The sequence below is a fragment of the Meriones unguiculatus genome, chromosome 8, assembly GCF_030254825.1.
Source record: "Meriones unguiculatus strain TT.TT164.6M chromosome 8, Bangor_MerUng_6.1, whole genome shotgun sequence".
NCBI classification, from domain to species: domain Eukaryota; kingdom Metazoa; phylum Chordata; class Mammalia; order Rodentia; family Muridae; genus Meriones; species Meriones unguiculatus.
In genome coordinates this window covers 102,283,381-102,310,849 of record NC_083356.1, presented here as the reverse complement: position 1 = coordinate 102,310,849, position 27,469 = coordinate 102,283,381, and the positions used below count along the sequence as shown (strand labels likewise).

The following is a 27,469-nucleotide window of genomic DNA, read 5'->3' as shown; positions in this document are numbered from 1 at the left end:
TAAAATCAAGTTGGTAACTGTTGTTTTTTTTTAAGCAAGATGCTCAAAAGAGGGAGAATGTTGTTGATGGCATTTTCGGAAGGTTCCGCAAGAGACAAGATAATGAAAATAGAGAAGAATATGGGAAGGTTGAAGTCCAGAATGTAAGGAGGGTTGTGTCAACGACACTGGATAAAAGAACTTTTGCATGTCCTGAGCTGAATAGGCACCGTTACATTGGTGGTTGACTGGCAATGTGTAAATCCCAGAGTGGCAGTCCTTGCTATACCGCTCCAGAGCGGGAGGCTCTGCAGTGTTCACAGCAGTGATGGAATCGCTGTTCAAATCTGAGGTGTTAAGAAAATACTTGAGGTCTTCTGCATTTGCTAGACTTAAAACTAACAGACCATCTACTCCTATTGAGTAAAGCCCATTTTTACCTTGGGACGTTTTCTGGCTTTTAATGTTTTAAAATTATAAGTTTTCTTTTTCTTTTTTTTTAAAGGAAAAAGTATCTGTTTTGTTTTTTTTTTCTTTCATTTCATTGCCATATGGGAATTTTGAAAAGCAGTTGGAAGGTTCTCTGGAGTGGCCTTAAATCTGTTCATTTGGCCTTCTATAAATAACAAGATGAGCACACCCTGGCATGGAGTAGATTGGGACACTGTCTCTAAAATTTCTCCAGAAAATGATATACCTCTTGGAGTTCTGTTGGTTAGTTATTAGCAGGAACCAGATGGAGAATTGCACTCTCTCCCCAGGACACTAATAGAAACAAGTTCTGAGATTTGTTTCTCAGTTTTCCTTGCTGAAATATGTTCTAACACAACCTTCAGGGCTCAAATTATCCTGACATTTCTCTATGCAGCAGTCACTATGGCCTTAATGTAATTAGGTAAAAATAAATAAATAAATAAAATAAAAAAAACTTACCTCAATTACTGTATTTAAGCTTTATATTCTTTGCAATGTGCTACACAACCAAACTCCCTGGAATGTCAAGGCCATTTCCTGAGCTAAGGTTGAAACTCAGACTGTCAGACTTTACTGAAATGGCTTCCAGCTTTGACCTTTACAACGTGTGAATGATTGTCACAGATGATAGGGCATAAAGGTTAAAAAAAATAACAAGCTCTGTAGTGGTGATATTTTAGAATTAGGACACATTTTCCCTAGTCTCTCTATTTTCCCCAAGAGATAATATGCCTGATTCTAAGACTAAATAGTTATCTGTATATAATTTAAAATTTTCATGTTATTTCTTTATCTTCTTTAAATTTTGAAATCAGTAATTCACTTCATGAAGATAACTAATAACCCTTGCTTTTGAAAGTCTACACACTACATTTTTTCACAGGTAAAAGGTAGTTTATATATAGCCATTTAGCACAAAGTCCCACGTGTGTTTATTTACGATGAAAATACCTTTCTTTGATAGATTTTAGCAAGGAAAACAGTGCAAATGATGCTGATGATTCTACAGATACAATAAGACGTTATCAGAGTTCCAAGAAGCATTTTGAAGAGAAGAAAAGCAGATCATCATCATTCATCTCCTCCATCGATGATGAACAGAAGCCGCTCTTCCTGGGAACAGTAGATTCTACTCCAAGAATGGTGAAAGAAACCAGACTCCAAGGTGAAGAAACAATAGCCCCCTCAGGAAGAATTCACACAGACAAAAGGAGTCACTCCTGCAAAGGTATCTAAGCATCCAAGGTCTCTCTTCCTTACTGGATGGGAAAGGGTTGCTTTTCAAAAAAAAAAAAAAAAAAAAACCTGCACAAGCCAGGGTTCCTCTAACCGTTTAAAAAGTCTTCAGATTTAAGATTGTGTGCATAAAGTGTTTGTGTAATGCCACAATGTTGTTTGCCAAAATTTTATGTTTGAAAGGTTTTTGTGACCAAAAAGACTTAGTGTAAGACTAAGCACAGCTCTGTGGGTAGTTTGTTGAAGCTGAAGCTAGGAAGAGAGGATCAGTGACTATTTGCTGAGAGCTAGCAAGTCAGGTATTTTGTTTGATTGGTTTGGTTTTGGTTTTCCAAGACAGGGTTTCTCTGTGTAGCCCTGGCTGCCTTGTCACTTGCTTTGTAGACCAGGTTGGCCTCATACTCCTATGGATCTGCCAGCCTCTGCCTTCCAAGTTGCTGCCATTAAAGGCATGAGCCACCACCATCCAGAAAAAGTCCGATTTGTATATGCACCCTCTGTACCAATTTCTTAACTTCATTCTAATAACTTTATAATATGAAAGCCCCATCCAATCATAACACTTTAAATTAAACAGAATTGCATTTTACTGTGAATAGTAAGGAAGAGAAATATCTTGAAATAAAATATAGTCTTGCAAACAATCTTGTTTCACATCTCCTGTGGAAGAAATAACCAAATGTGTAAGATTTGTTCTAGAAAATACACAAGAGCTGGGGAATATGCTTGTTTTTTAAAATTTTATGATAAAATAGAGAAAACAAGGAACATTTTTTAAAATGCTACCTGGAAGAACAATCAATGTACCAGGACTATATCTCTAGCTAGATCATCCTATTTAGGTGAACTCAGAGCTATGGGTCAGACTGCTGGAATTCTAAATACAGCTCTGCTACCATTTATGACTTTGGGTAAATGATTTGGCCAACCCCAGGACACATCTTATACATCTTTAAGATAGAAATAATGTCATCTAACCAACTGATTATGATTATTAAACAATACAATCTGTAGATAATTTTTTAGGATCAAATCTTGAGCCCTATTTAATATTTTCTACTAGGCTTTATTTTCCAGCTCTTTCCCTGTTTAATTTAGAGGTAAAAATTAAGTAGGCATCGCACAGGACTAACTTGGTGGCTCAGTGGTTAAGAGCATTTGCTGCCCTTGTAGGGGATCTGGTCAACTCAGCTCCCCCATCCATCTAGTGGTACACAAAGTGCATGTAAATCTAGCTCCAGGGGATCTGATGTCCTCTTCTGCCCTCTACACTCACATGGTACACATAAAGACAAACAGCACACATACATATACACATCAATCGATATGTGTATCTATTTAAAGATAGTAGCACAAAACATCGAAAGATTGTAATGAAAATGAAGAAAACTAGGATGTTTTGTTTGGGAGAATAGAAAAGTATGTCCCTGAGAAGGTAGATACCACCATCCTTCCTCAGGAATATCCAACAGCAGAGTGTTGTTGAGTACAAGATGGTTCGGTTCTTGGCTTTGTTACACCACATGACTTTTGCCATGGTTTCGTAGAGCAATGAGCTAAGAATATATGCAAATGTCCTCTAGACTACCTAAAATCTTGATGAAGTGCATGGAAATAGTACCTCATACATCACAGTGGAAGAATAGAATATTAGATGTGATTATCAAACGTCCCATTTTAGTTATTTATGAAAATGGATTCTGGGCAGTACTAAAAATAGAAACAGGTTGTATCCTAAGAGCCAAAGTTCTGAAGAACTGACTGAACAATATCCACTATATGCAAAATGATTTTATGATGGTTTTTGTAAAAACATGTTTTCTTCTTGAATATTAGGCTCTCAAGTGGCAAGTCATTAAAGATATTTTTGAGATTTTATTTGATTTTATAATGATTCTTTCTGACAGTGAATTCAAATACCCTTCAAAATTATAATTTTACTTCTTCCAACTTTTAATTAACTCTTCTCTGTGCCCAACAAATTATATTTTCAAATGATTTGAGCATCTCCAAATATCCATGTTTTCAAAAAAATTGATAATGTACTCCACATTCAAGTCATGAATAATTATTTTGATAATGCATAGCTAACTATGCATGTCTATTAATGAATGAAATTGATGTCATAAAGCTTCAGTCAAGATGACAGGCATTTAACACGACTAAATATTACAATTAACCAATGAAGAATTTGAACACTTGATTCACTGTAACTTTCAAAGTGCTATGCTGGGTGATGGTAATGAACTTGAACTTGTGAGGCTAGCTGTAACTACTGCAGGTTGACCTGCTGGAAGCTGACAGTTTATTTCATTACCAATAGGCAGCTTCACTCCCTTGTGTTCTGGCACTTGTCATTCCAAAGAAGGACTCATTTAAGCAAAGCTCATTAAAAAAAGAAAAGAAATTTAAATTGACTCTGGCCTTCCTGATGCTAAGGTGAAATGTAGACGCTAGTGGAACTGTAAACCCTGCAAGTGAAGGTTTACCCTGTTCATCCATTTGCAGAAATGTGTCTTGCAACTATAGCAACATTTTCCAAGGCAACCAAGTGCAGATACTGTCTGAGCTATTTTTAGAAAGTGTCATACAAGGATGCTCATTTGATTAAGACGGCTTAGCCAGGGTTTCCCCCTTTGAACTTTTTATTTTTCATACCACCATTAAAACAAGTTAATCACATATCTCCACATTTTAATTAAAAATTAAATTATAAGCAAGGAAGCCTCAGTTTCACGGTACTCATCTTATTCATTGCTGCTAAGATAATCCTTTCTCTTAAAGCATCAAAGAAAAATACTGTCCTTCATAATTTATTGCATGTGATTCACCAGTGTCATTTAAGAATCAGTGTGTTTCATGCTTGCAAGTGAGGGAGCTGTTAAACAGAAGCAGAGGTTCGAGGCGGTTTCTTAGCGCAAACTCATGAGGACATCACGTAGCCTTCAATGCTATCAGTTCTCATTCTCTTTTAAGAAATGTTCCTGCATGAACTGGATACCGGAAAACAAGAGGGGCATGGTTCCTGGCATCACCAAGCTCCCTGTGCATGGTCTACATGCTGATTTAACATCACCAACACAGAGTATAAAATCTAATGATTTTCCATTTGGTTCTAATATCTGGGAACAACAAATCATACTTCTTGGTGAGAACCTGCAGTTCACTATTGAAGTCATATTTCCTCCTATCCGGTAAATGTGAAAATAAACAAGATACTGCCACTGTAGAAAACACCAAACACAGAGGTCCTGCAGGTTAAGGATGCCATAATCCGGAACCTTCTCTGGATGGCTCAGGGAAATCTCTGAGGTCTGCTAACCATTTCCACAAAACAAGGAACCTGGCCTTGCTTTTCTCATGCTGTCTTTGGTTATGTTAATTTCTTCCTTATAGTCTCCCCTACTGAGATAGAAATAAAAAGCACATCATTAGAGACATTTTCGTGCATTCAATGGTAAAAGATAGGGAGAGAAAGCCCATGCAAAAAAGAATAGATTTTTTTTTGTCGTCTGCTTAGAAAGGGGAAGTACAATGTACCCCCCAGTGTGCTTTCAGAGAAGCCATAGGAAAGGAAGTCTCACAGCTCCATACCCTATTTCTAGACTCATAGCTAATCCTACCCAATTTAGTTACTTTCCGTCCAAAAAAATTTTTTTAAATAGCTCAGAATGTAAATTCCATATCTTTATGTAATAACTTTCCTTGCCATTTAATCATAGCTACTTGTCAAGGCTTTCTTTTAAAATGTCTATCAAAACCAAAATCACTTTCTATAGCCCAAAACTACTTCTATGGGGAAGCAAAGACCCTCTTGAGGTACCTCCCTCCCAACTGCCCTCACATGAAGGAAAGAATTTGCTCCTGTTTTTTTTTTTGTTTTTTTTTTACTTTTTCCTTCTGAAATAACCTCCCAAATCCAAATCCAGCTGAGTTTTTTTTTTTCCCTCTGGTTTTATTTTCTAACCCTTTATATCATTTTGTAGAAGAAAGTGGGTTCAGAGTACTAAACGTCTTGACAAAAGTGAGGAAGAAAGTAATATACATTCATCTCTAGCTACCAATAGCATAAAAATGGAGATTTGAAAGAAAAACAGTGTAGAAGAGGTTCATAAAATGAATTTTTATAAGAAAAAGTAATCACCATCCTTCTCAAGTGAATTCTTCAAGGTCATACATAGCCTATGCCTTCAATTCGTCCATGCTTAGTGCCTGGAACTTAACACCTGGCACATCAGAAAAGTGAAATTGAATACATAATCAGTTTATTTAAAGTATATTAACATAAAACCATTTTAAATAAAAGAGTCACAGGAAGAAAACTCTAGAATGCAATGTGATTCTATTAAACATGGTGCGAAAGGACCTTTAAGGAGGTTGAAAGTATGGAAGCGCTCAGACCTTTAAGAATTCTCACCTCTGAAAAACTGGGCTCCTTGGCTCTGAGCTCTGTTGGCCTGAAAACACGCTGAAGACTCTTGACCTTTAAAGCTGAGCCATAATATGTGAAAATTACCTTATGGGTAGGGGTCCTAAAAAAAATCTAACATTTTGGGTAAAGCGTTGCAAACAAAACTTGCTATTTTCTTCCAAATTCAATAGCGTGAAATCACAGCTGTCTGATCAATTTGAGTTGGTTCTTCATGTCTTCTCAGCACTAACAAAAAGATGAAAAGAAACCATAACCAAGTATGATGACTGTTTACAGAATTTGAATCTTGGGAAAGTAGATGTGGGAGGTATACAGGCAGGTTTAGGCGAAGATTCTGCTACGAACTGGAGATGGTGATTGTCATATCCTTGAAACGCTTTGGTTCTCTCTTTGTTAGATGCTGCCTGGAGATCCTTCCAGTATGCCTTGCTAGTGTCTTTGTATTTTTGGAGTTTCCAAAGAAGCTGACATCTGTCTTGCTCTCTCCCACAGATATCACTGATCCTCACAGCTGGGACAGAGAGCATGCCCGGGCTCAACCAGAAGAATGCAGTCCCTCAGGAATTCAGAGGGCTGCCTGGGGCATCTCTGAGACAGAAAGCGACCTCACCTACGGGGAAGTGGAGCAAAGGTTAGACTTACTTCAAGAACAACTTAACAGGTAAATCAGTGGTTGAAGAAAAAGAGGAATTTGTTATGTACACAATTATATAGAGAATATCAAAGAACACTAAGTTAAGATTCTTTTGCCACCAACATCCTACTTTTGCTTACCATTCTATTTGTATATCATCTGAACTGGTTACCTTAAAAACTCCTTATGCGTTCAAAGCAATTGACATTTCACTTATTAACTAACAACCCTCTTCTGTTCATCCTCATTGACTATTTAGTTCTTGTTCCTGAATTACTCCTGTGCTGTGACAGATTATTCAGTCAAATATTCAAAAATGTTAATATTTCTAAATCTTCACAAATTAAAGATAAGAGGCTCTGTTTCCACCTTCTCCTTCTATTTAGACAATATATTATGATGAATTATTTTGGTTTGGGGTAACACTTTACTCAAGTCTTTATTCAACTTAAAGTTATTGGTCAAAAACATCTAGAAGAAACAGACCAGTCTCTGAGATCCTAGCCTGACTAATCTACATAGCCAATTCGGGATAAGCCGAGGATACACAGTTAAATAGAGGGAGAGGGGGTGATTAATACATTTCCTTCAAGCCTGATAAAAAGGAATGCTTTCTGAAAACCTCATTGAAGAATTTTGTCGTCTCTGACACACCAGCCTTCCATGTCTGTGTGGACACAAGAACCAGAGTTGAGGTTTCCCTGGGTTGCCCCAGGGACAAAAACTTAACTTGCAAATGAATGGTATCTGTTAGCTCTGTCGCAGAGTTGAAAGGCCTGGAATACCATGCCATAGCTGTTGCTCTTCAGTTAGCCTCTGCGACGGTCACAGGATTTAATGGGATTTTACTGACAAAGCACATGAGGAGCCATAATAACACTACATCAAGTGTAATTAAAAGTTGGCTTAATTTGGGGGAGAAAATTATCGCCCCAAGGCTGCCAGGATAGTAAGTTCTTTTTGTCTTTTATAAGTGCCCAGCTTCCTTATTCCATCACACTTCCGTTCAATCTTTCATACAGGGTGCTTTTACATAATGAGTGTATGCATCTATATTTTGTCCAAACTACTTGTTTACTCATCTAGTCTCAATATATCTATGAGTTTTATCCATACGACATAAATTACTTGCTTACAGAATGGTCTGGATGTGGTGAACCTCCCACCTAGCTTTACATGCTGAACACCGATCCCCAGCAGGTGATCCTGTTTCAGAGATTGTACAACTTCCTGACCTATCTCTGCCTCCTGGTCTACCCAGACATGAGCAAGCAGTTTCAGGCACCTGCTGTCTGTCACAGCTGAGAGCCGTCCTTACTTACCTGCATTCTGTGGAGGTTTGAATCCGAACAGCCCTCATAGACTCGTGTGTTTGAATGTTTGGCCCATAAGAAGTAGCACTCTTAGGAGGTTCTGCCTTGCTAGAGTAGGTGTGGCCTTGAAGGAAGGGCGCCACTGTCACAGGCAGGCTTCAAGGATTTATATGCTCAAGCTGTGACCAGTGTGGCACACAGTCTCCTTCTGCTGCTTATAGATCAAGATATAAAACTCTTAGCTCTTCCTGCAGCACCACGTCTGCCTGCACGCTGCCATGCTTCCTGCCATGATGACAATGGACTGAACCTCTGAACTGTAAAGCAGCCCCAATTAAATATTTTCCTTTATAAGAATTGACATGGTCCTGATGTCTCTACATAGCAATAAAACCCCAAGCAGGACACCTTCCTTTCCAGGATATTCTGTACCCTCAAACTGTAAGCCACAATAAACCTCCAGTTCTTCAGGCTGCATCTGGTCAGGTAGTAGATCACAGCCATGAGGAAGTAGCTAAGATAATTTGCTTACTATATGCGTAATTTATTTTTACTTCTTTTGTTTATGTTGGTAGTGGTAGTTGTTGCTCTTGGGAAAGAAAGCAAGCAAATGACAGAGACAGCAGTGATTTAATTAGCACAACACCAACGTGTTCAGAAATGGTTAGCTTAGGTCAATGATTCTCAGCTTGTAACCACTCAGGAGTCACATATCAGGTATCCTGTATATCATATATTCACGTTACAGTTCATAATAGTAGCAAAACTGCAGATATGAAGAGAAACAAAATAATTCTATGGTTGGGGTTCATCATAACATGAGTAACTGTATTAAAAAGTTATAGCATTAGGATGTTGAGACCCACTAGTCTAGGTGATCTTATCTGTGTTCACTAAACTACTTATAGGCTGACTGGATAGAGTCATCTAAACATCCCTAGAATAATTTTTTCATACCTATCAGCAACGTTGTTGTTCTTTTACAGCCATATCTTAATATCCACAAAGGATTGGTTCCCGGATATCACTTAGGCACCAAAATCCATGCATGCTTAACATTTTACATAAAATAACATCCTACATCTAAACCATCAGATCCACATGACCTTGAAGCCTAATACAATGTAAAAGCTCTGTCTGTGGTTGTTAGACTGTATTGTTTAATGAACAGTAACAAGAAATAACAAGAAAGCATTTTTACATCTAGCATAAATTCTTCTAGTACAAATGCAAATTCTTCTAGACAGAGAACTTAAAAATAAAGTCTATTTGAACATAGAGATTACACATGCTGTACAAAACAAAGACTACGTGTAGCTAGGTAATGCTTAGTTATCATTTTATTTCATCTGTTTTACTGGCATTCTCTAGTTTCATATAATTTTCTAGGTTTGTACCAGTCTTTGAGACTAAAATCAAAATTATTGTGTTCCTCTGTTGTCTAGTCATAAGTACCAGTAATGTTTATAAGATATCTAAAGACTACAAAAAAATTGTTTTCTATGTGTCCCGGAACTTAAAGTAGAAACTTTTAAGTATATACAGCAAGAACACATTTGGGTTTAGCCATCTCTTAGTAATATTTATTGTTTTCTTATATTAGCATATTTTAACATATTTTTCACTGACAAAAATAGGACTAAATTACATGCTCCCAGCATCTGCAAGTGCTTTGTGGGCAGGTTTTGAATAGTTATTAGTATTCTTCTTAACTATTTTTTTAGTTATCTCTGATTATGTTTGTCAACATTTTATGGCATAAGTCAGCTTAGCCAATTTTAAAATTCAAAACATCATGTTTTTAATGAAGCCCACCTTTGACATCTTCTTTTTCGCCAGTTTTTTGTACAAAGTAAAACATATAGGAAACAAAATCGAACAAATCAGTCTAACTCAGACTGTGTTGTGCAGAATGAGAGTCCTAGTACTCGCCTGAAAGCTGGATCTACCCTGGTTGACATCTATTCAAATGCAGATCTGTGAATTCCTATATTGCTGTCCAATCCAAATCCAAATGTTAAATCTAAAACACAAAAAAAAACAAGTAGAAGTATGAAATGTAGAATATAATCAAAAAGAACACAAATAATATACCTTGAGTGGTCTTTGCTGCATCTTTTTTTTTTTTAACATTAATGACCAATTAAGTTTCATGGAAGCTTAAGGGTTTACTTAAGTGTTCTTAGATATTTATATAGCGTAAATATGTATATATATATATATTTATATAGTATATAAATATATATAGCCTAGATCTATATTATATTATATTATATTATATTATATATCATATTAATTTAGATATTTCAAATGCTCGACTCCACAGCAGAGCTTCTTAACATTCATGTGCTCGTAGATCTCTGAGTATGTTGTACAACTACAGATTAAACGACAGTAGGTCTGCAGTTTGCAGAGTCCACACTTGAACATGCTGCGAGGGAAACTCAGTGACTCCAGACTTAAGAGCCCAGTTTAATGACCTGAGAAATGCAAACATTGTTGGCAGCAGCCTTTCCATTGCAGAACACACAAAGCAATGTATCTGTCAGCCACTATAATGATATTGAGTACTGCTGCAATTTATTATCTGTGTCCTTTGCTTTCTTTCTTTCTTTCTTTCTTTTTTTTTTTTAGTGCTTGTGTGGTGTGTGTATATACACATATCTAAACATGTGTACATGTATAGAGGTCCAAAGTTGACTCTAGATGTCATTCTTAATTATTTTCTAGATTACATATTTACTCAGCTGAACTCAGAACTTGTCAGTTGGCTACCATAGCTACCCAGGTTTTTCTGGGGAGATCCCTTCTCTGCCTCCTGAGTGCTGGAATTAAAGATGGTAGCCATATCTGCTCAGATTTTCATGTGGGTTCTGGGAATTCAAAATCTTTTCCTCAGACTTGTCCTGCCAATAATATCACAATTATTATTCATCATGTTATTCTCATCTCTCTTTTCTTCCTATGCCTGACTGAGAACAGATCTTTGAGTGAAAGTATTCTTTTTTAATATAATTTTTATTTATTACAATTTATTCACTTTGTATCTCAGCTGTAGCCCTACCCTTTTTCCCTCCCAATCCTGCCCTCCTTTCCTCCCTTATCTCCTCCCATGCTCCTTCCCCAGTCCACTGATAGTGGAGGACCCCCTCTTCATCCATCTCACCCTAGCCTATCAGGTCTCATCAGGACTGTCTTTGATAGTCTTCCTCTGTGGCCTAGTAAGGCTGCTCCCCACCCAGGGGGAGGTGATCAAAGAGCCAGCCACTGAGTTCATGTCAGAGACAGTCACTTCTCCCCTTACTATGGCACCCACTTGGACCCTGAGCTGCTACAGACTACATCTGTTCAGGGGTTCTAGGTTATCTCCATGAATGGTCCTTGGTTGGAGTATCAGTCTCAGAAAAGACCCGTAGGCCCAGAGTTTGTGGTTTTGTTGTTCTCCTTGTGGAGCTCCAGACCCTTCCAGGTCTTTCTATCTTCCCCTTCTTTCATAAGTTTCCCTGCACTCTGCCCAAAGTTTGGCTATGAGTCTCAACATCTGCTTTAATACCTGCTGGGTAGAGTCTTTCAGAGGCCCTCTGAAGGCTCATGTCTTATTCCTTATTTTCACCTCCTTCCAATGTCTATCCCATTTGCCTTTCTGACTGAAGATTGAGTATCTTACCCAGGATCCTCCTTGCTTATCTTCTTTAGGTATATAGATTTTAGTATGATTATCCTATATTATGTCTAATACCCACTTATAAGTGAGTATATACCGTGTGTGTCTTTTTGCTTCTGGGATAGCAAGTGAAAGTATTCTTTTTCCACAACTTTACTAGTCAAAACAAAACAAACAAAAATCCATCTAAAACTGGGCTATTTTGTGTTTTAAAAATAAAAGGGAAGGGACTTCAGTTTAACTCCCTATAATTCTTTTAAGTACTTTATTTAGTCTCAAAAGATTCCATTCTAATCCAGCAAATAGACCTGGTCATAAAATGAAAGTAAATATTATGCATTGTGAAGACACTTATTACCATACCATCTTTTGCTGAAATGCCCAACCCAAATATTAATCATCTAATTCATTTTTAAAGTCTTGAAAACATTATATACATATTACATACATGACTATATATATTTAGGTGTATATATTATATATAATATATATATTATATATATGACTATACTTTATATATTTAGGCATATATGTGTACACATAATATAATACGCATACATGTATGTCACAACAACTAATAAAAAAAGAGGCCATGAATTTGAAGTAAGAAGGAGTATATGGGAAGGTTTGGAGGGAGAAAGAGCAAGCCAAAATGATGTAATTATATTATAATCACAAAGAATAAAAGAAATAATTTTGTAAAGTGTTTAAGGTGATATAGGAAAGGAGATTGAATTACAGTCAGCAGCATTAAGTCTCAGGAAGGGCACTATGAAGTACAATGTTCATAGAACATTGTGGTCTGTGCTTTTGAGGTAGGGAACTGTATTGATTTTTCTAGGCTGTGATAAATATGCTAAAAGAGCAATTACAGAGGAGGGAAGTTTTACTTTGGCTCACAGTGTGGACATTGTCTTTTGTGGCATGTTGGGCTGTGATGAGGAATAACACGATGACAGGAAAACATGGAACCCAGAAAACACAGAAAGTAACAGAAAGGTTCCTGGGATACAAGACAGCACCCACGGATACACTCTCAGTGACATACTTCCTCCAACTCAGCTCCAAAGACGAAGGTTTCCATTGATTCCCAGGAGTGCCTTCAAATTACAAATCTACATGATTAGGTTGGAATGCTTGTGATCAAAGCACTTCTCTATGACTGGATTAACTGCTTAGAATCAATCCTCTAACACTGGAGGCTTCTGGAGATATTATTTATATCCAACCTATAAAAAAATGTGTTAAATTCATGATATAATACTTTGAAATTGATGACCAAAGAGAGGTGAGACACCTATCAGAAGACTTGACATGGTGTGATTAGAAAGCTGTTCAGATGAACTGATCTGTAGACATTTCTGTGCTGATAAACCTAGTTCTTGACTTTGTCTCATTTTTTTTAAGCAAAATTTCCTTGCAACAAATGGCTATGTCAAGTTGATAGAGACAGTCTATAGTCATATCTAAGTGGAATTAACATAAATTAATTTCCATTCTCACTTTTCTCACTCTACACCAGCCACTTTACCTGATATGATGTTCTCATGTGATTAAATCCCACGCAGCAGAAGACTGTAATTATCGGGCATATGGCTGCTGAAGCTTTACCTTCCTGTGACTCTGTATGGAATAGACATTATTTAAATAGAATCTATTATAAGGAGTTTTTTTTTTTTTCTCAGAAACTGCTGATGTTTAACAAAGGCTTTACAGGACTCAGAAATATCATCATCTTGAATCCAACTTGTCAATAAAGCTTTTATTCCAGTATCCACAGCTAAGCCATTTTACATTCAGTGGTATAGTGGCATTTATACTAAAGAGCATTGTACAAATACTCAAAAAATATGTCTGAATTTAGAATTCTGTTTCAGGGCTTGGGAAAAAGGGAAACTGTTATGGGGATCTCACCAAAGATGACCACTCAAACACAGTGTATAGCAATTGAAAGACTTTATTCCAGGCTGCTGGGCCCAAGCCCAAGTGGTTGGAGGATCTACGTGTGGCCCCTAATGTCTGGAACATAGGGAAAAAACACAGGGGGCTTTGCAAAAGCAACCAGTTTAACAGAAGTTAAGATCAGTTAGCTAGGACACCCTGGCCTTTGGTTCCTAGAACAGAGCAGGATACTTTCTCATGGGATTCTCCATCAAAGAGATCAACTGTACTTAAACCAGAAATGGCCTCAACAAGAATACAAACGGAAGAAACTTTGCATTGTCTTGCCCCTTCACAAAATAATTCTGAATAATTTAAATGAGAGAAAAAAATTTGGTACAGATAAAATTTGAGTTGGACCTTAAAGTACGAAATGAAAAACCAATTCATAGCAACAAAATAATCGTTCTGCTCTATTTAACCTGTATCACAATTACGTAAGACATTTAGGCATCAGCTAGTTGATAACTGTATTTTTCCATTTTCAGTGTGCAACAGTGACATTTATATGACACAATCAGATGTATTTTATAAGCTATTGGAATGAGGAATACTAAGACACTATCTGGTTGTATTTAACAATGAAAGAAAATCTTAAGAATATATTATATTTCAGAAAGAATTATTTCAGATGTTAATATTAAAAGATAATAAGAACCTAATGCCTGACATACCTATAATCCCATTAACTCAAGACATCTGAGAAGAAGTAAGTGTGGGCTAGACTGGCTTCCCCACAGAGGGAGATAATCTCTCTCTCTATTTTTTTTCTAAGATTTATCGCTTTCTTACTTAATTCAATGGGAAATCTCAAGCACAAATGTGATAATTCAAAGAACATTCTTAAAAGGCATATGGTCCAAATTTTGCTCTTACACTCACAAAATCCCTTTTCTTAAGCCGTGCACACAGAGGAATCAAACTGTATGTGAGGGTTTCAGCGCCAGACATATGTGAGGGGGCTTAGTAAAGTAACTGTTTGCATGAACAGTCCATGGTTTGGTTAAGGGGAAGTGTGTATGTGTGTGTGTTTGAGAAGCATCTGAAATAGTCCAGAGCAGCAGCAGATTGGATGAGGGTGTTGGGAAGAAGAGCAGGGGATAGAGTATAGAGAAAGCATGAGTCTACCAGGAGGAGCAGAGAACGGAGGAGCCTAGTGAGAAGAGCAGGAGGACAAATTGTTGGGTTAGAAGAAGGATGCTGTAGCTGGAGGAAGTGCAGGGTAGAAGAGAGAGTGAGAAAGTGTAGAATGCTCATAGGCTTTGAGATGTGTAAACAAGTACTTGTGAGGAGAGACTGAGGGAGCCTGGAGGCTACCTTGATAAGCTGATAGGTTGCCAGAGGGATATTTTAACTGGAGAGCCATATGTCCCTTTTGTTGGAGGTAAGGGAAATGATTCCTTCTGGCAGATGGGAACTGGTTTCACAAGTTCCTGAGGAATGCTGGCTTTTATCTAACAGCAAGAAATCTTCCTATGGTCCAGTTTGAGATCTCTTTCGGATGTTTGGACTGCCTTTGGAGTTTGGGAAATTGTGAGTTTCCTTCGGACCTAGCACAAACCAATTGTAGTTTGCCATTTTCTCTTGAATTTTATTGTAAAGTGAGTGAGTGGTTGACTCTACTTGTGAGATTTGGAAAAAGCAATGGTTGTTTGTACATAGTGCAAGCGGTATGGCTCACAGAGGCAAGTAAACTTTGTTTGCTCTGTCTCTTAAGTACCAAAGCTCAGGGGCACAGACAGGAACGAAATTTAATGTTCAACAGCACTAAACAGTTAGAGAGACAGAGACAAAGAAAGAGACAGAGACAGGGAGACACAAAAAGAACAGGCAGGAACCTGGAGGTAGGAGCTGATAACAGAGGCCCTGAAGGAGCACTGCTTACTGGCTTGCTCCCCATAGCTTGGCTTGCTCTGCCTGCTTTCTAATAGAATACAAGACCACCAGCCTGGAGATGGCCCCACCCAGATCAGACATTTAAGGAAATTACCTACAGCCAATCTTGAGGCATTTTCTCAATCAAGATTCCCTCCTTTCACATAACTCCAGTTCGTGTGTCAAGCTGACATAAGCCAGCCAGCACATAGCGAAAATACAAATTTTGTAAGATGTTTTCCTAAGATGATGTAATCATAAATGTGTTACTCAATTCTTCTTTGCAGAGAGGGAAAAGAAAAACTTCACAAAGAGTTGACTGAAAACCTAATCAAACTCAGATAATTATTAATCACAATATTCCAGATGTGTTTTAAGTGTTAAAATCAATGAAGTTTTGTAAAAATAAAGCTTATTGTATGTACCCCCTTTTTTGTTAGTATATGCGTGACAACTCGACCGCCTGTCTCAGAGCAACAGACTCTATAGAAAGGGTCACGCAGAGGAATCTTTACCCCTCCCGTTTTTCCTGCTCAGAGCAGCTAGCTGTTCTCTGTGTTAGCTGATATCTTCTCAGATGTTCTTGCAAGTCAGGACTATTTAAAACCGCCTCTCTCTTTTCTGTATGCCTTGCAGACTTGAATCCCAAATGACAACGGACATCCAGACCATCCTACAGCTCCTGCAGAAACAAAGCACGGTGGTCCCTCCGGCCTACAGCATGGTGACCGCAGGAGCAGAGTATCAGAGGCCCATCCTCCGTCTGCTGAGAACCAGTCACCCCAGAGCATCCATTAAGACTGACCGGAGTTTCAGCCCCTCCTCACAGGTGAGTGTGGACATTGTAAAACCGAGAGTGTCTCCTTGAGTGTACCTCCAGGGATCGCCTGAGTAAGAATTATATGTGGGAAATATGGATTTCCATTCCCATCTGTTTATACTCACAGTTCCTGTAAATTGGACTTGTGTTTTATCACATGCCCTTAAAAGTTACAGACTCAAAGAAAAACTTAAACAGTGATATTTGTGTGTGTGTGTGTGTCTGTCTGTCTGTCTATCTGTCTGTCTATCTGTGTGGGTGCATCCCTGTAGAGGCCAGAGGACAAGCATCAAGGTTTTTTTTTTTTTTCTAGATAGTTCTCCATCTTGTTTTTTTGACAAAGGGGTGTCATTAATGATATTATATATTATTTTCAAGACAGCTCTCTCACTGAATCTACATTACTGATTTGGCTAGCTAGCCTGGCTGGTCAGTGATCCCCAGGGAGCCTCTTGTCCCTGCTTCCCCAGTGCTGGCTTTACAGCTTCATAGCACTCAACTTCTCCTATGGTGATCCAAATTCCCCTCACCCTGGTAAGGCAACACAACCCACCAGCCCCTAGACGTTAACATTTATTTAAAAGGAAAAGTTATTACTCCAGAATAAATTTATATAAACTGGTATGCTATAGAGATTTTAATGGTAAAGGATGAATTGTTTTTGTTTGTTTTTTTTTTTTTTTTTTGAAAGTACATGAGAGAAAAACCTGCCCAAAAGCAGCAGGATAGGTCTTACAGAAGAAGAAAAGAAATGGCAGTTAGCTGGTGTGTCACTGTGGTTCAAATACAGTCAGATTGGCAAACGCATCTGGGGCCTACTTACCACCAGACAGCTCTAAGATTTTAACCACTGAGCGATGATACACATGGTAAAGGCGAGGCATATGGAGTATCCTTTATACTGATCCTAAGCCTCCTAGTAGTGCCCCTTTCAGGTATTTGAGTATCATGGGCAATTGAACCGAACAGAGATTATTTCAGTAGGAATATATAGGCAATCTGTGTAGGCATACTTAAAAAACAACTTTTATTTACATTTCTTTTATCTTTTTCTCCCTGCTCCACCCCAATTCCTTCAAACACCCCAACACCAGGTAGGAGAAGAGAAAGGGTTAGTGGGAGAGGGGGCACAGTTCTTCCTCAGCTGCTTCCTGCTGGTTAGGGTCGTGGGTTCTTTGGAGCCAGTGCAATCCTCCTTTCAGATCTCCAGCTTCTTGTCTCAACAGCACCCAGGAGCAGCAAGGGGGAAGCAGGAACAGCCTTGCTCTTTCTCTGAGCTCCACTCTCTGGGCTCTGGCATTTATTCTCTCTCTAGAGTCCTCAGATTTAAACTATCTGCAGCTGGCAAAAAGCTCCTCTCAGAGCCCACATGAAGCAAATGGTCTGCTGCTGTGGACCATCTGAATCAGTCCCATATCCCACACCTGGGCCCAAAACAAGACATATTTATATACACAACAATCTTGTGGACATTTCTGGGTAGAAATTGAATGTAAAATATTCTAGGAAGTGAAACAACATCTTAACAGAAGTTAGCTTGTCAGAAGGAAAATAATGACAATCTTCCCAAAATATAAAAGCTAATTTATCTCTAACTGGTTTTTAATGCATGGCAAATGCATACAACTATGTGTTTCATTAGTTGTTTGCAATTAGTTTAGACAGTAATTTCTGATAAGTGTGGTGATTTTATTTCCTTTATCTCTTTCCTTCTTAGAAAAACTAGTCGCCAACAGACATTTCTTAATCCTGTCTTATTTTGGGTTAAAACTCACCTATACAGCTTAAAGCGAATACTTGAAGAAAAAAAAAAGAACTTTTAAATCTGGCTTCAGAGTGAAATTAATGTTCTTTACTTGAGATAACAGACCCCCTAATATCTTTACCATTTTAGGAGAAAGATGTCTTCCGGCTAATTCCCTTAACAGCATACTGTTAATGGGGAGGGAAAATGCATCTGACTCATGTGACCATAATTTCAGTTAACCATTGAAGTGAATTATAAATGGGCATTTTCTTTTCATTCTATCAGTGTCCTGAATTTCTCGACCTTGAAAAATCTAAACTCAAATCCAAAGAATCACTCTCAAGTGGAAGGCGTCTGAACACAGCCTCAGAAGACAACTTGACTTCACTTTTAAAACAAGACAGTGATGTGTCTTCAGAGCTTGACCCAAGACAGAGAAAAACTTACCTTCATCCCATCCGGCATCCATCTCTGCCAGATTCTTCACTAAGCACTGTAGGGATCTTGGGTCTCCACAGGCATGTTTCTGATCCTGGTCTCCCAGGAAAGTAATCATTTTGTACTATTTCCTCCACATCCAATGTAAGTGCTTTTAATGGCTGTTTTCCTTTTTGTATTTAAATCCTCTCTACTTGACTCAGGGGCTCACAAGGTACCATTATATGCAAAAGTACTGTATATTTTTCCTAAATTGAAGCTTGTAAGGTAACATTGAGCAGTTAGGATGTAAATATACATAAGAGCTTTTGGTTCCAAATGTTAAAACTGCCAGCATCTCAAGGCACCTTATTTTTAATTTTATTTTTTAAATCATGTGCATGTTAGGAAACTCCAGTTTCTCTTGCATGGAGACTCCTATGGACCGCTTTTATTGATCCAGTGCTTCATTATGAAAATGCCTTCCAAGCAAATAAGAAGCCAAGGAATGAAAGTGTTTATAAATGCAACTCAGATAATCCCCAAATTATGGGAGGTCAAGGGAGATAAAGAGAAGTTAATCACTTTGGAGAACAGATATCCTTCTGTGTTGACATGTTTAGACTCACATTCATTTCGTATAATAATTAAAAAAAAGATGCAAAGTTTGAGTTTTACATATCAGTCAGAAAGGGAGCAAAATCCAAAAAGTACCAAAAGATATAAATTTTTTGAGGAGATGGGTTTATTAAACTTCAGATTACATGTGAGGTTTCAGCAGTAACTCGGGCCCTCCTGGTTTCACGTCCCAGCTTACATAAGACCTTCCACAAGAGCTACTCATTTTGGAGAGGTGACAGCTTTTGTTCCCGGCTTCCAGCGGTGAGGAAATTGTGGGAAGCAGTTGCCTGCTCCCAGCTTTCTCTGGCCAGTGAGCAGTCTGTCGGTAAGAAGGATCTCAACTCTGCTTTTAGGCAGGCCAGTGGGAGGAGAACAGAAAGAGCTGGTGTGATTTCTGCCCTACCTTTGGACAGACTGAAGAGACACAACACTCCCTCCAAGCTTTTGTCTTCAGCTAAACAATCATGAAGACAAGACAACATTAGTGAGAGAATAAACCGGTCTCTCTAGGAAATTCTGCAGTAGCTGCAATAACTGAAGGCTTGAAATGAAGATTATTTTGTATGTTGTGGGTGGTCCTTCACATGCCACTTAGACAAAAGGACATTTCTTCAGATTTACATATGAGAACAACCTTGCATTTGATTAACTGGTAGACGCTCATGTTTGTTTCAAAAATATCTAATTTCAGAGTATTTATGTCAACAAAACTCTTTTAAAGAATGGGTTGTTTCCTTATTTTCTTACCCCAGCTGTGGCAAACAGCGTTCACTGAGCCATCTAGAGATTCTTAAATTAATTGAAAATTAAGTGAAAAATCAATTACATATCATTTGGGCTGATTATACATTGACTCCAAACCAGAGGCTATATAGTAGAAGAATATATCCTAACATCTTTGAAAGTTAGGTACTATTTTGGGGACAGAAATGGCATTTGGGTCATAAAATCAGCACAGAAAAAAATATAATTTATAACTCATTTGGACAAACTCCAGTTAAATTCCATTTCAAACTCAGTGATAATTTTTAAATTATCAGAGGCTTATTACTGTGTTCTTTTCTACTGAACACTCAGGCGGTTTTTGAAGGCTTCTTATTTTTTCTAATTTATGTGCTTCCACTGAGCTTTAAATAGCATTTCATCTATACGTTATTGAATGGTTGAATTTTCCCTCACCTTTGACACTAATCTGTCAGTCCCATTCAAATGCAAGCAATTTGTTAAATGCGCATAACACCACTACTCTATTTAAAATGTGATTAGATTGTCCTTAAATTGTTCCCTCTATACTGTTAGCCATCACAGAATTTGCTAGTCTGATCTGTGTGGGAGGGAATCTGTACACAGGGCATGCTCTTAGTCTCAGTTTAAGAAAAGTAATCATAAGTGATGGCATACTTACGGCAAAAGACCAGCCAAGTCAACAAAAGTATAATTAGAATGGGTTTCTCAGATGATCTGATAGGGTACAGACATTTGAATGAGGTTCTGTACGCAGGAAAGAGAAAGTGGCGAACAATTTAGATATGGTTTTAGGAATCTCATTTCCACATCGGGACACATTTCTGCGGCTGCGACAGATCTCCTATGGAATATTCTGCCTAAGCTCTTCGAGCATTCAGAATAAATTCGGGAGAGACTGCTCATTTGTCAGGAGAGAGGATTTGGCAGGTGAGGAGCTGAGATCTGATTGTTTGACTAGGGGATGTTCCCGCTGCAGCATTTGGTACAACAGTTCAGCTGGGTGAAGGCCTCGGTTTATATTCTTTATAGAAACTGGCCACACAGGAAAGGGGAGGTAATGGGTGGTTCACAAGCATCCAGCTGGTTTAAATTCTAGCTCAACACAAACCCCTCTCCTTAATTCCTCCGCATACAGGACTTGTTTGCTGTTTAAATCCTGAGTCTCAGAGGGCCATGTAGGAATAAGGAGACCTTTTTTATTGTTTGTTTGTTTTTCTATAGAAAATTAGTTTTAAAACTGCCAAAGCAATATAAAGCTATATATAGTCATAAATGTAAGATGAAAACAGTTTAACTGGCTTATGGGTAATAATAGGAATTATCTTAATGTACAATATGCACCCTAAAAATGGCTTTATAATAAATAGCATTACCCTATCATCTATAGCAAAAGCAACCTGTCACCTCCACCTTGGGGTTCTGCCCAAGGCTAGGTCTAACTGTTGCACCAGCCAAACAGCAGTGTGGCAGCTGCTTTCCTTAGAGGGGATTAGAAGCACTGATGTCAAAAGCACCTTTTGTTTTTAACCCAAAATTAGGATCTGGTTCCAAGTCCTTAAAAAAAAAATGCTGTCTTAAAAGTTTATTTGGATGAGATATTCTCCTGCTGCTATTAATTGCTGGACAGAGAATTGCCTCTAAGACTCATCATTTCATCCCAGAGGGGAGTCCCATACTTTAATTAGCTGATGAGAAAAGCAGGAAAAAAGAAATACAGAAGTGATGTTTTTAATATAATAGTCAGTAATTCAACAAACAGGGGAAAGCAGGGGGCTAATTTGGGACAGTGTAAATTTTAAGTTTATTATAATGAACTGGCCATGAGAATTAAGCTTTTTCTACTATTCCAGTCAGGGGAGAGGGCATACTGACATTGGGAATCAGGTTTAATATGTGTGTATTAGAACTCAAGACTGCACAGACTCGAACTTGTACAAAACACCTACGAGAAAAACATTTGTATCCAAATGTTGCTTTCAAATCCCAACTTACACATTATAGGTAAAGATAAAATGTGTCACCTCCTCAGTGTATATAAAAAAGAAAAGCAATTAATAATGAATAACATTGTTTTATAGTCAGAAAAAAGCAATTCAGTAAGTTAATCAGTTATTAGAAATGACCTGTAACTGGCTATAATTTAATGTAAATGACTCTATAGTGTTGATTCATGGATGACACTAAACCAGAAAATGAGGTTTGGACATATTAATGGGCTTATTATTCGATTTTTAAAAAGCTCTTAGGTAAAAAAAAAACATCTGAGTTGTTATTCTCATTTTTGTAGTAACATAAATATGCCAGTCCTGGGCATTCCAAGAGGCACTAGGAAGATAGGTTGCTGGGCCTGTCCTCAAGCAGTGCTCACATCACCTAGGAACATAGACCTCATCCCAAATCCACTGAATCGGAAACATGGAGGCCGGGACCCAGCGGCGCTCCTTCAGCGAGCTGTCTTTCACACGCCCTCGGTGCACACTCAAACACTGAGGTCCACAGCCGGTACATGGTAGTCAAGCCAACTCCATCCTAACCTTCATTCACATGCTGTGTGACCCTGAGGGAATTAATTACCCTCTTTGAGTTCTTCCCTGAACCTGTAAAAAGTGAGGCGAGAGTCCCGCCTCACTAAAGTTTCAGAAGAAACAAAATCAAATTGGAAAAAAAAAAAAGTGCCTGGCACAAAGTAGGTGCTTAAAAAAATTCTAAAATCCACCCCGCCCACCCTCCACCCTCCAACATGACATTAAAAAACAATTAGGAAGATAAGTTTGTTTTCTTTTGCACAAGTGCTAAGTAACTAAATCGCTGTTTCCATGACTAAAGCTTTTGATGCAGAGAAACTTAACTGTAGCTACAATCTTCCCTTAATGTTGTGCTATTAGCGCTACAGCTCTAAAGTAATAATACTGTCAATAACGTGGTGGGAATATGACCTTCCCTGTTTAAAAAAAAAAAAATGCCTGCTCTGAACTGTTGTTAAATTCTGCAAGGCTAGTGCACTGTGCTTGGACATGACAGAGTTCCCAGATGGATATTTGAAACTATTTACGAAATTCAATTTTGATAGTAAACACAATTGCTGTTTTTACAAAGACTGGAACTTGACCCCGGTGGCGGCAGGCCCCCCGATCCTTCCTCTCACTGCCCAAAATGCATTCTATAGATCTTAGACACCCGAGTTCTCATGTGGGATGCTGGAAACGGCAAAATCAAAGCCCACCTTTTCCATGTATGATTGACGAATAACCCAAAACAAAGTGATTAAAAAAACAAAAACAAAAACAAAAAAAACCTAAAGCAAAGCGATTTCTGAAATCTCTCTCAAATGTACGCGTGGGAGTGCGTGCAGGCCATGCGTTGCATAAAGTTTCAAGTTCACCCTGTGCCTTGTGCTCCACCACAGAGCCGTGCTCCTGGGCTACCACGTGAAAACATTCCCACCGTTCTCTCCTCCCCCTAACTCTCCACACTGACACTCAGTATGGAATAGAAACTCACGAAGTGGCTTTCAGGCAGTTGCCAAAAATGAGGCTTTTCTAGAAGGAGACTGTTAGTGTTGGGGTGACCGCTTCTGTGTTAGCTCCCAAGGGCCTCGTGCACAGAATGACTCATCCACACCGCAGATGCTGTCTGGGCTTGAGCTAGGTTGTCCCTGCTCTTCCTGATTTCCCAGGTGTTCTCACTCACAGCTGTATGCTTGCGGTAGCTAAAGGGGATGTTTTAACTTTTTAAAAACTGAAAGGGTATCTCCAATGCTTTACAAAATATTAGGTATTGTGTCTGAGCAAGGCCCATGTTTATAATGCCGTTATAGTCTTTTGTGTTAAAATACACTTTGTTCAGTACAGAAGAAAAGCCATAAAAGACATGAACTGACATATGACAGCATTAAAAAAAAAAACAAAACAAAAAAACTACCACAGAGATTATTTTGTTGACTATTTCATGAAAGTTGAGAGACGACTAATTGGAAGTTATTTAAAACTACCGTTATTACTATAAATGAGAATAAATCACTCATAAAAATGAAATGTATATAAAACTATATAACCACTTGACCCAATCCATCACACTAGCAGACATGATCAAACTTTTCAACATATACAGCAAGAAATGTTATAGTAATGCCCCCAAATAAATACTTTTATTACGAGAAGTAGCAATGTGTACATGATTATATTTAAAAAATTCACGTCAAAACTTAGTTGAATTCCTAAACTGTACTCATGTCATCTGTGGCGACTATAAGTTAAGTAAAATCACTTAGCACACATGTAATCTCAAGGCTTTACATATTGAACTTACATTCTTTGGACTTCCTCTGGTGTTTTATGATGCAATTTATAAACTTAGAATTGCGAATAACCACAACTGTGAACATTTTAAGTGTATTAGTTCTCATTCAAATTTGTACTGTGTCTGAGCGCAGAAGGAAAGTCCACACTACGGTCCTTATCACTAACTAGGAGGAAACTTGAAGGATCAGCAAAGTTTGGAAGAGTGCTTCCTACATTTTTCCTCAAAGACTCACAGAGATACAACAGCAATGAAATGGCATGGCACCCTTCTCCCAAATGGTTAAAAAAAAAAAAGGACAGTAAAAATATCCAGAAATCCCTAATTTATTCCTAGGCACCTACTGATTTTAACAAAAGGCACATTAGTTTTTTACAGCAGAAATTTTCATTTTATAATTCTAATGAGAAAATATATTGTCCCAGAAGGCTTGCCAGTCAATGAATACTGCATTTCAGAAAAAAAAAAAAAAAATATGTGTGATTACTTGAAAATGTCAGTCACCTGCTATAAGGAAGCTCACGTACATAGAATTCTGGAATGCTTTATACTAAATGAAACAATCGACCAAAACACATACTACTTCACAGTCTTTATGCACATAATGTAGCATGGAATCATGATGCTTTTGAAATACTCTGTGCAGAAATATTTATTTTTTAGCCAATATTTTCCTCAAAGATTGGTATGGGGTATTGACAGTGTAATCTATTTGCACAGCTAGTTTTGCAATAACCTTCTACAAATAACTGTATATAAGAAAAGTGTAAATTTCATGTAAATGGTTGCAAATTTTTGGTAGCTGAAAGAAGTATACAAGTTGTATTAAAAATATAATATATATATGTATACCTAATTTAAGGATGAAACATATTTCTGATCTATTTATACATGAAAAACTCAAGAATTTGTAAAAGAATTTATTTTGGGGGAAAAAGAAAGTAAATCATATTAGCTAGCTAGTGTGCTTTTAATAAAGACTCCAAGATCCAACATCTTATTAGGTACAGTACTAGACACTCTACAGGCTTGGTGGTGCTGATCAATTCGAAAGTCACATTATTAACAGCGCTACAATTTTCCTGAGTTCCAGGAGACCGCTAGCAAGCTTCACGAAGTGGTGAAAAAGCATTAAATCTGAATTTAAAGAAACTCAAAACATTTTACTCATCACCCCATCAGAACCATGGCAGTAAATGACCGAAACATTTATGGTTTGCTAAAATTTTCCAAAGGATTACATGGCCTCTGACGTACATTCAAAACAGCTCGTTTGTGATGAAAGCCTGGCTCATCTCTTTCATTCAAGAGTGAAAGTAGGTAGCTATCATTTCCTCTTGCTTAAGTTCCGCACACGCTTAATTTCTCCCCTAGTTGCTTTTGTGTCACTTAAGAAAATTCACACTATCTTCAAAAATAACCTTTCGACAAAATTTGTTGACTCTGGCATGGCATGTGCTAAACCAACCGCATCATAGTCCGTACAGTGGCATAATTCTTCACGCTTCGTTCTTAAAATTTAAGAAGCCAAACGCATATTTTCCCCATGTGAAAAATAAACAAACAAACAGAAAAAACCAAACTTAATAAAGACAGCAGAACATATTACATTGCCCTCTGTAAGTGAAACTGAAGTGAAATCAGAGTCAAAGTATAGAAGGCAAAATGCCTGGAAACGGTCCACAACATCATTATCTCTTATCCTTAGACATACTTGTGGGAGCCTGAATTTACACAACTCTGGGAATTTAAAAACACATTGAAAGGTCCAGTAAATCCTAACATCGTTTTCAAATGACCTGTAATTTCCAAAATAACGAGTATTTAGTTAGTATATTTCTAGGACAATGACATCTGCATTCTTCAAGTTACGTTTTGAAATTTTAGTAATCATAGAAAAAAAAGAACTAAATAAGCAACACAACTAAATTGAACTGGTTACATGCATGTATCTGTACATTTAAATGTTTACTCTTAGAGAAAATGTTAAACTCCACCCCTCGGCATATCAGAATTGAAAACCCTTCATTCCTGGTTCACATAGCTCTCCGCTTAGCTATTCAATGATGCTATCATTTCTTGATGTTAATGAAGGGGCACACCCGAAAGAAGAATATGTGGGCGAAAACCCTGTGCATTTCCTAATTGTGGTGCGTGGCAGTGAGATAGAAGCTCTCTTTATGTCTACCTACTCTATGTTCAGACTGAGAAAAGCAAGCCTGTGTTTTGATATACTGAGCCATGTATTATGAAGCTACTTGGATAAAAGAAATGACGAGAACTTATGCTCTTTGTGAGATGGGAAAAGTATGTTTAAAAACAAGTAGAAAGAAAGACAACAAGAAGGATTTAAAGCACAGGTTCCCTAGCATTCAAATGATCGACAGGTCTTGAGTTAAAATCAGGTTTCCTGGTTTCTCCAGGTGTTTTGCTAGAAAAGTTTTCTTCTCGGTGTTGTAAATTACAAGAAAATTTAAATTTAATATATGGAGATGTCTTGACCTTGTTCTAAATGAGAAACAATGAGCACTGTATTCATCTAAAATATTGTCTGCATTCACCACCACAAGACGTTCTAAACATTTCCATTTGTATCCTCTGATATCATGTACATACTCTCCAGACATATTTAAAGTGATACATTAGCCTTAGGCATTGATTTGAGGAAGTTTAACTTACTACTTACATGATTACATCAAAACAAACACATAACAGCTTTTCAAGCAAGTACCAAAGTAATAAGGGCGCCATGGCTGTGCTTTCACTTTTAAGAAAAGGATGTGATAACAGGAAGCAGTCAGGGATTCTCAACAGAGGATTCAATTTACAGATTTTTAAAAACATACTCCTATAAAATTTACAGAAAGCTGCTAACAAAACAAGACAAAACATATCCACTTTAGTTTGTCAAAGATAAAAAAACATTAAAAAAAAGCACATTTCTCACAAATAGTATTTATTTTGTTTGTCCAATTAGTAATATCATAAGATTGCAAGTGAACTTGATTTGTATATTTTAATTGAAGAAATACCACAAATTGATTATGTTATTTTTTTAATTGCAGAGTTTAAACTACCTTGATAAAATTCTACTTTCTTCCAGGATAAATGCCTTTTCTGGAAATAAATATATAACTTGAATATATATTTGTTAACTTTCTTTTTCTGAATGCATGCCTAAAATAGGTTAATGAGCACAGTCCTTAAAATACATTTAAAGTGGACCAAATCAAGATTCCCATAGCATTGATTCTCCCTTGCTGTAATTTA

The 27,469-nt window shown here is 37.6% G+C and overlaps 1 protein-coding gene across 5 annotated transcripts in view; it reads left to right on the top strand.

Annotated features, from left to right (window-relative positions):
- Kcnh7 (potassium voltage-gated channel subfamily H member 7) overlaps window positions 1-24,723 on the top strand; it is a 494,749-nt gene extending 470,026 nt beyond the window's left edge. For all 5 annotated transcript variants that reach the window (XM_021637080.2, XM_021637081.2, XM_060390275.1 and 2 more), the window contains 4 exons: window positions 1,418-1,681; window positions 6,614-6,782; window positions 16,185-16,377; window positions 18,401-24,723. In XM_021637080.2, coding sequence (XP_021492755.2) covers window positions 1,418-1,681; window positions 6,614-6,782; window positions 16,185-16,377; window positions 18,401-18,667 — 893 coding nt within the window. In that variant the 3' untranslated portion in view covers window positions 18,668-24,723. The remainder of the gene's footprint in view (window positions 1-1,417; window positions 1,682-6,613; window positions 6,783-16,184; window positions 16,378-18,400) is intronic.
- Window positions 24,724-27,469: the final 2,746 nt, after the last annotated feature.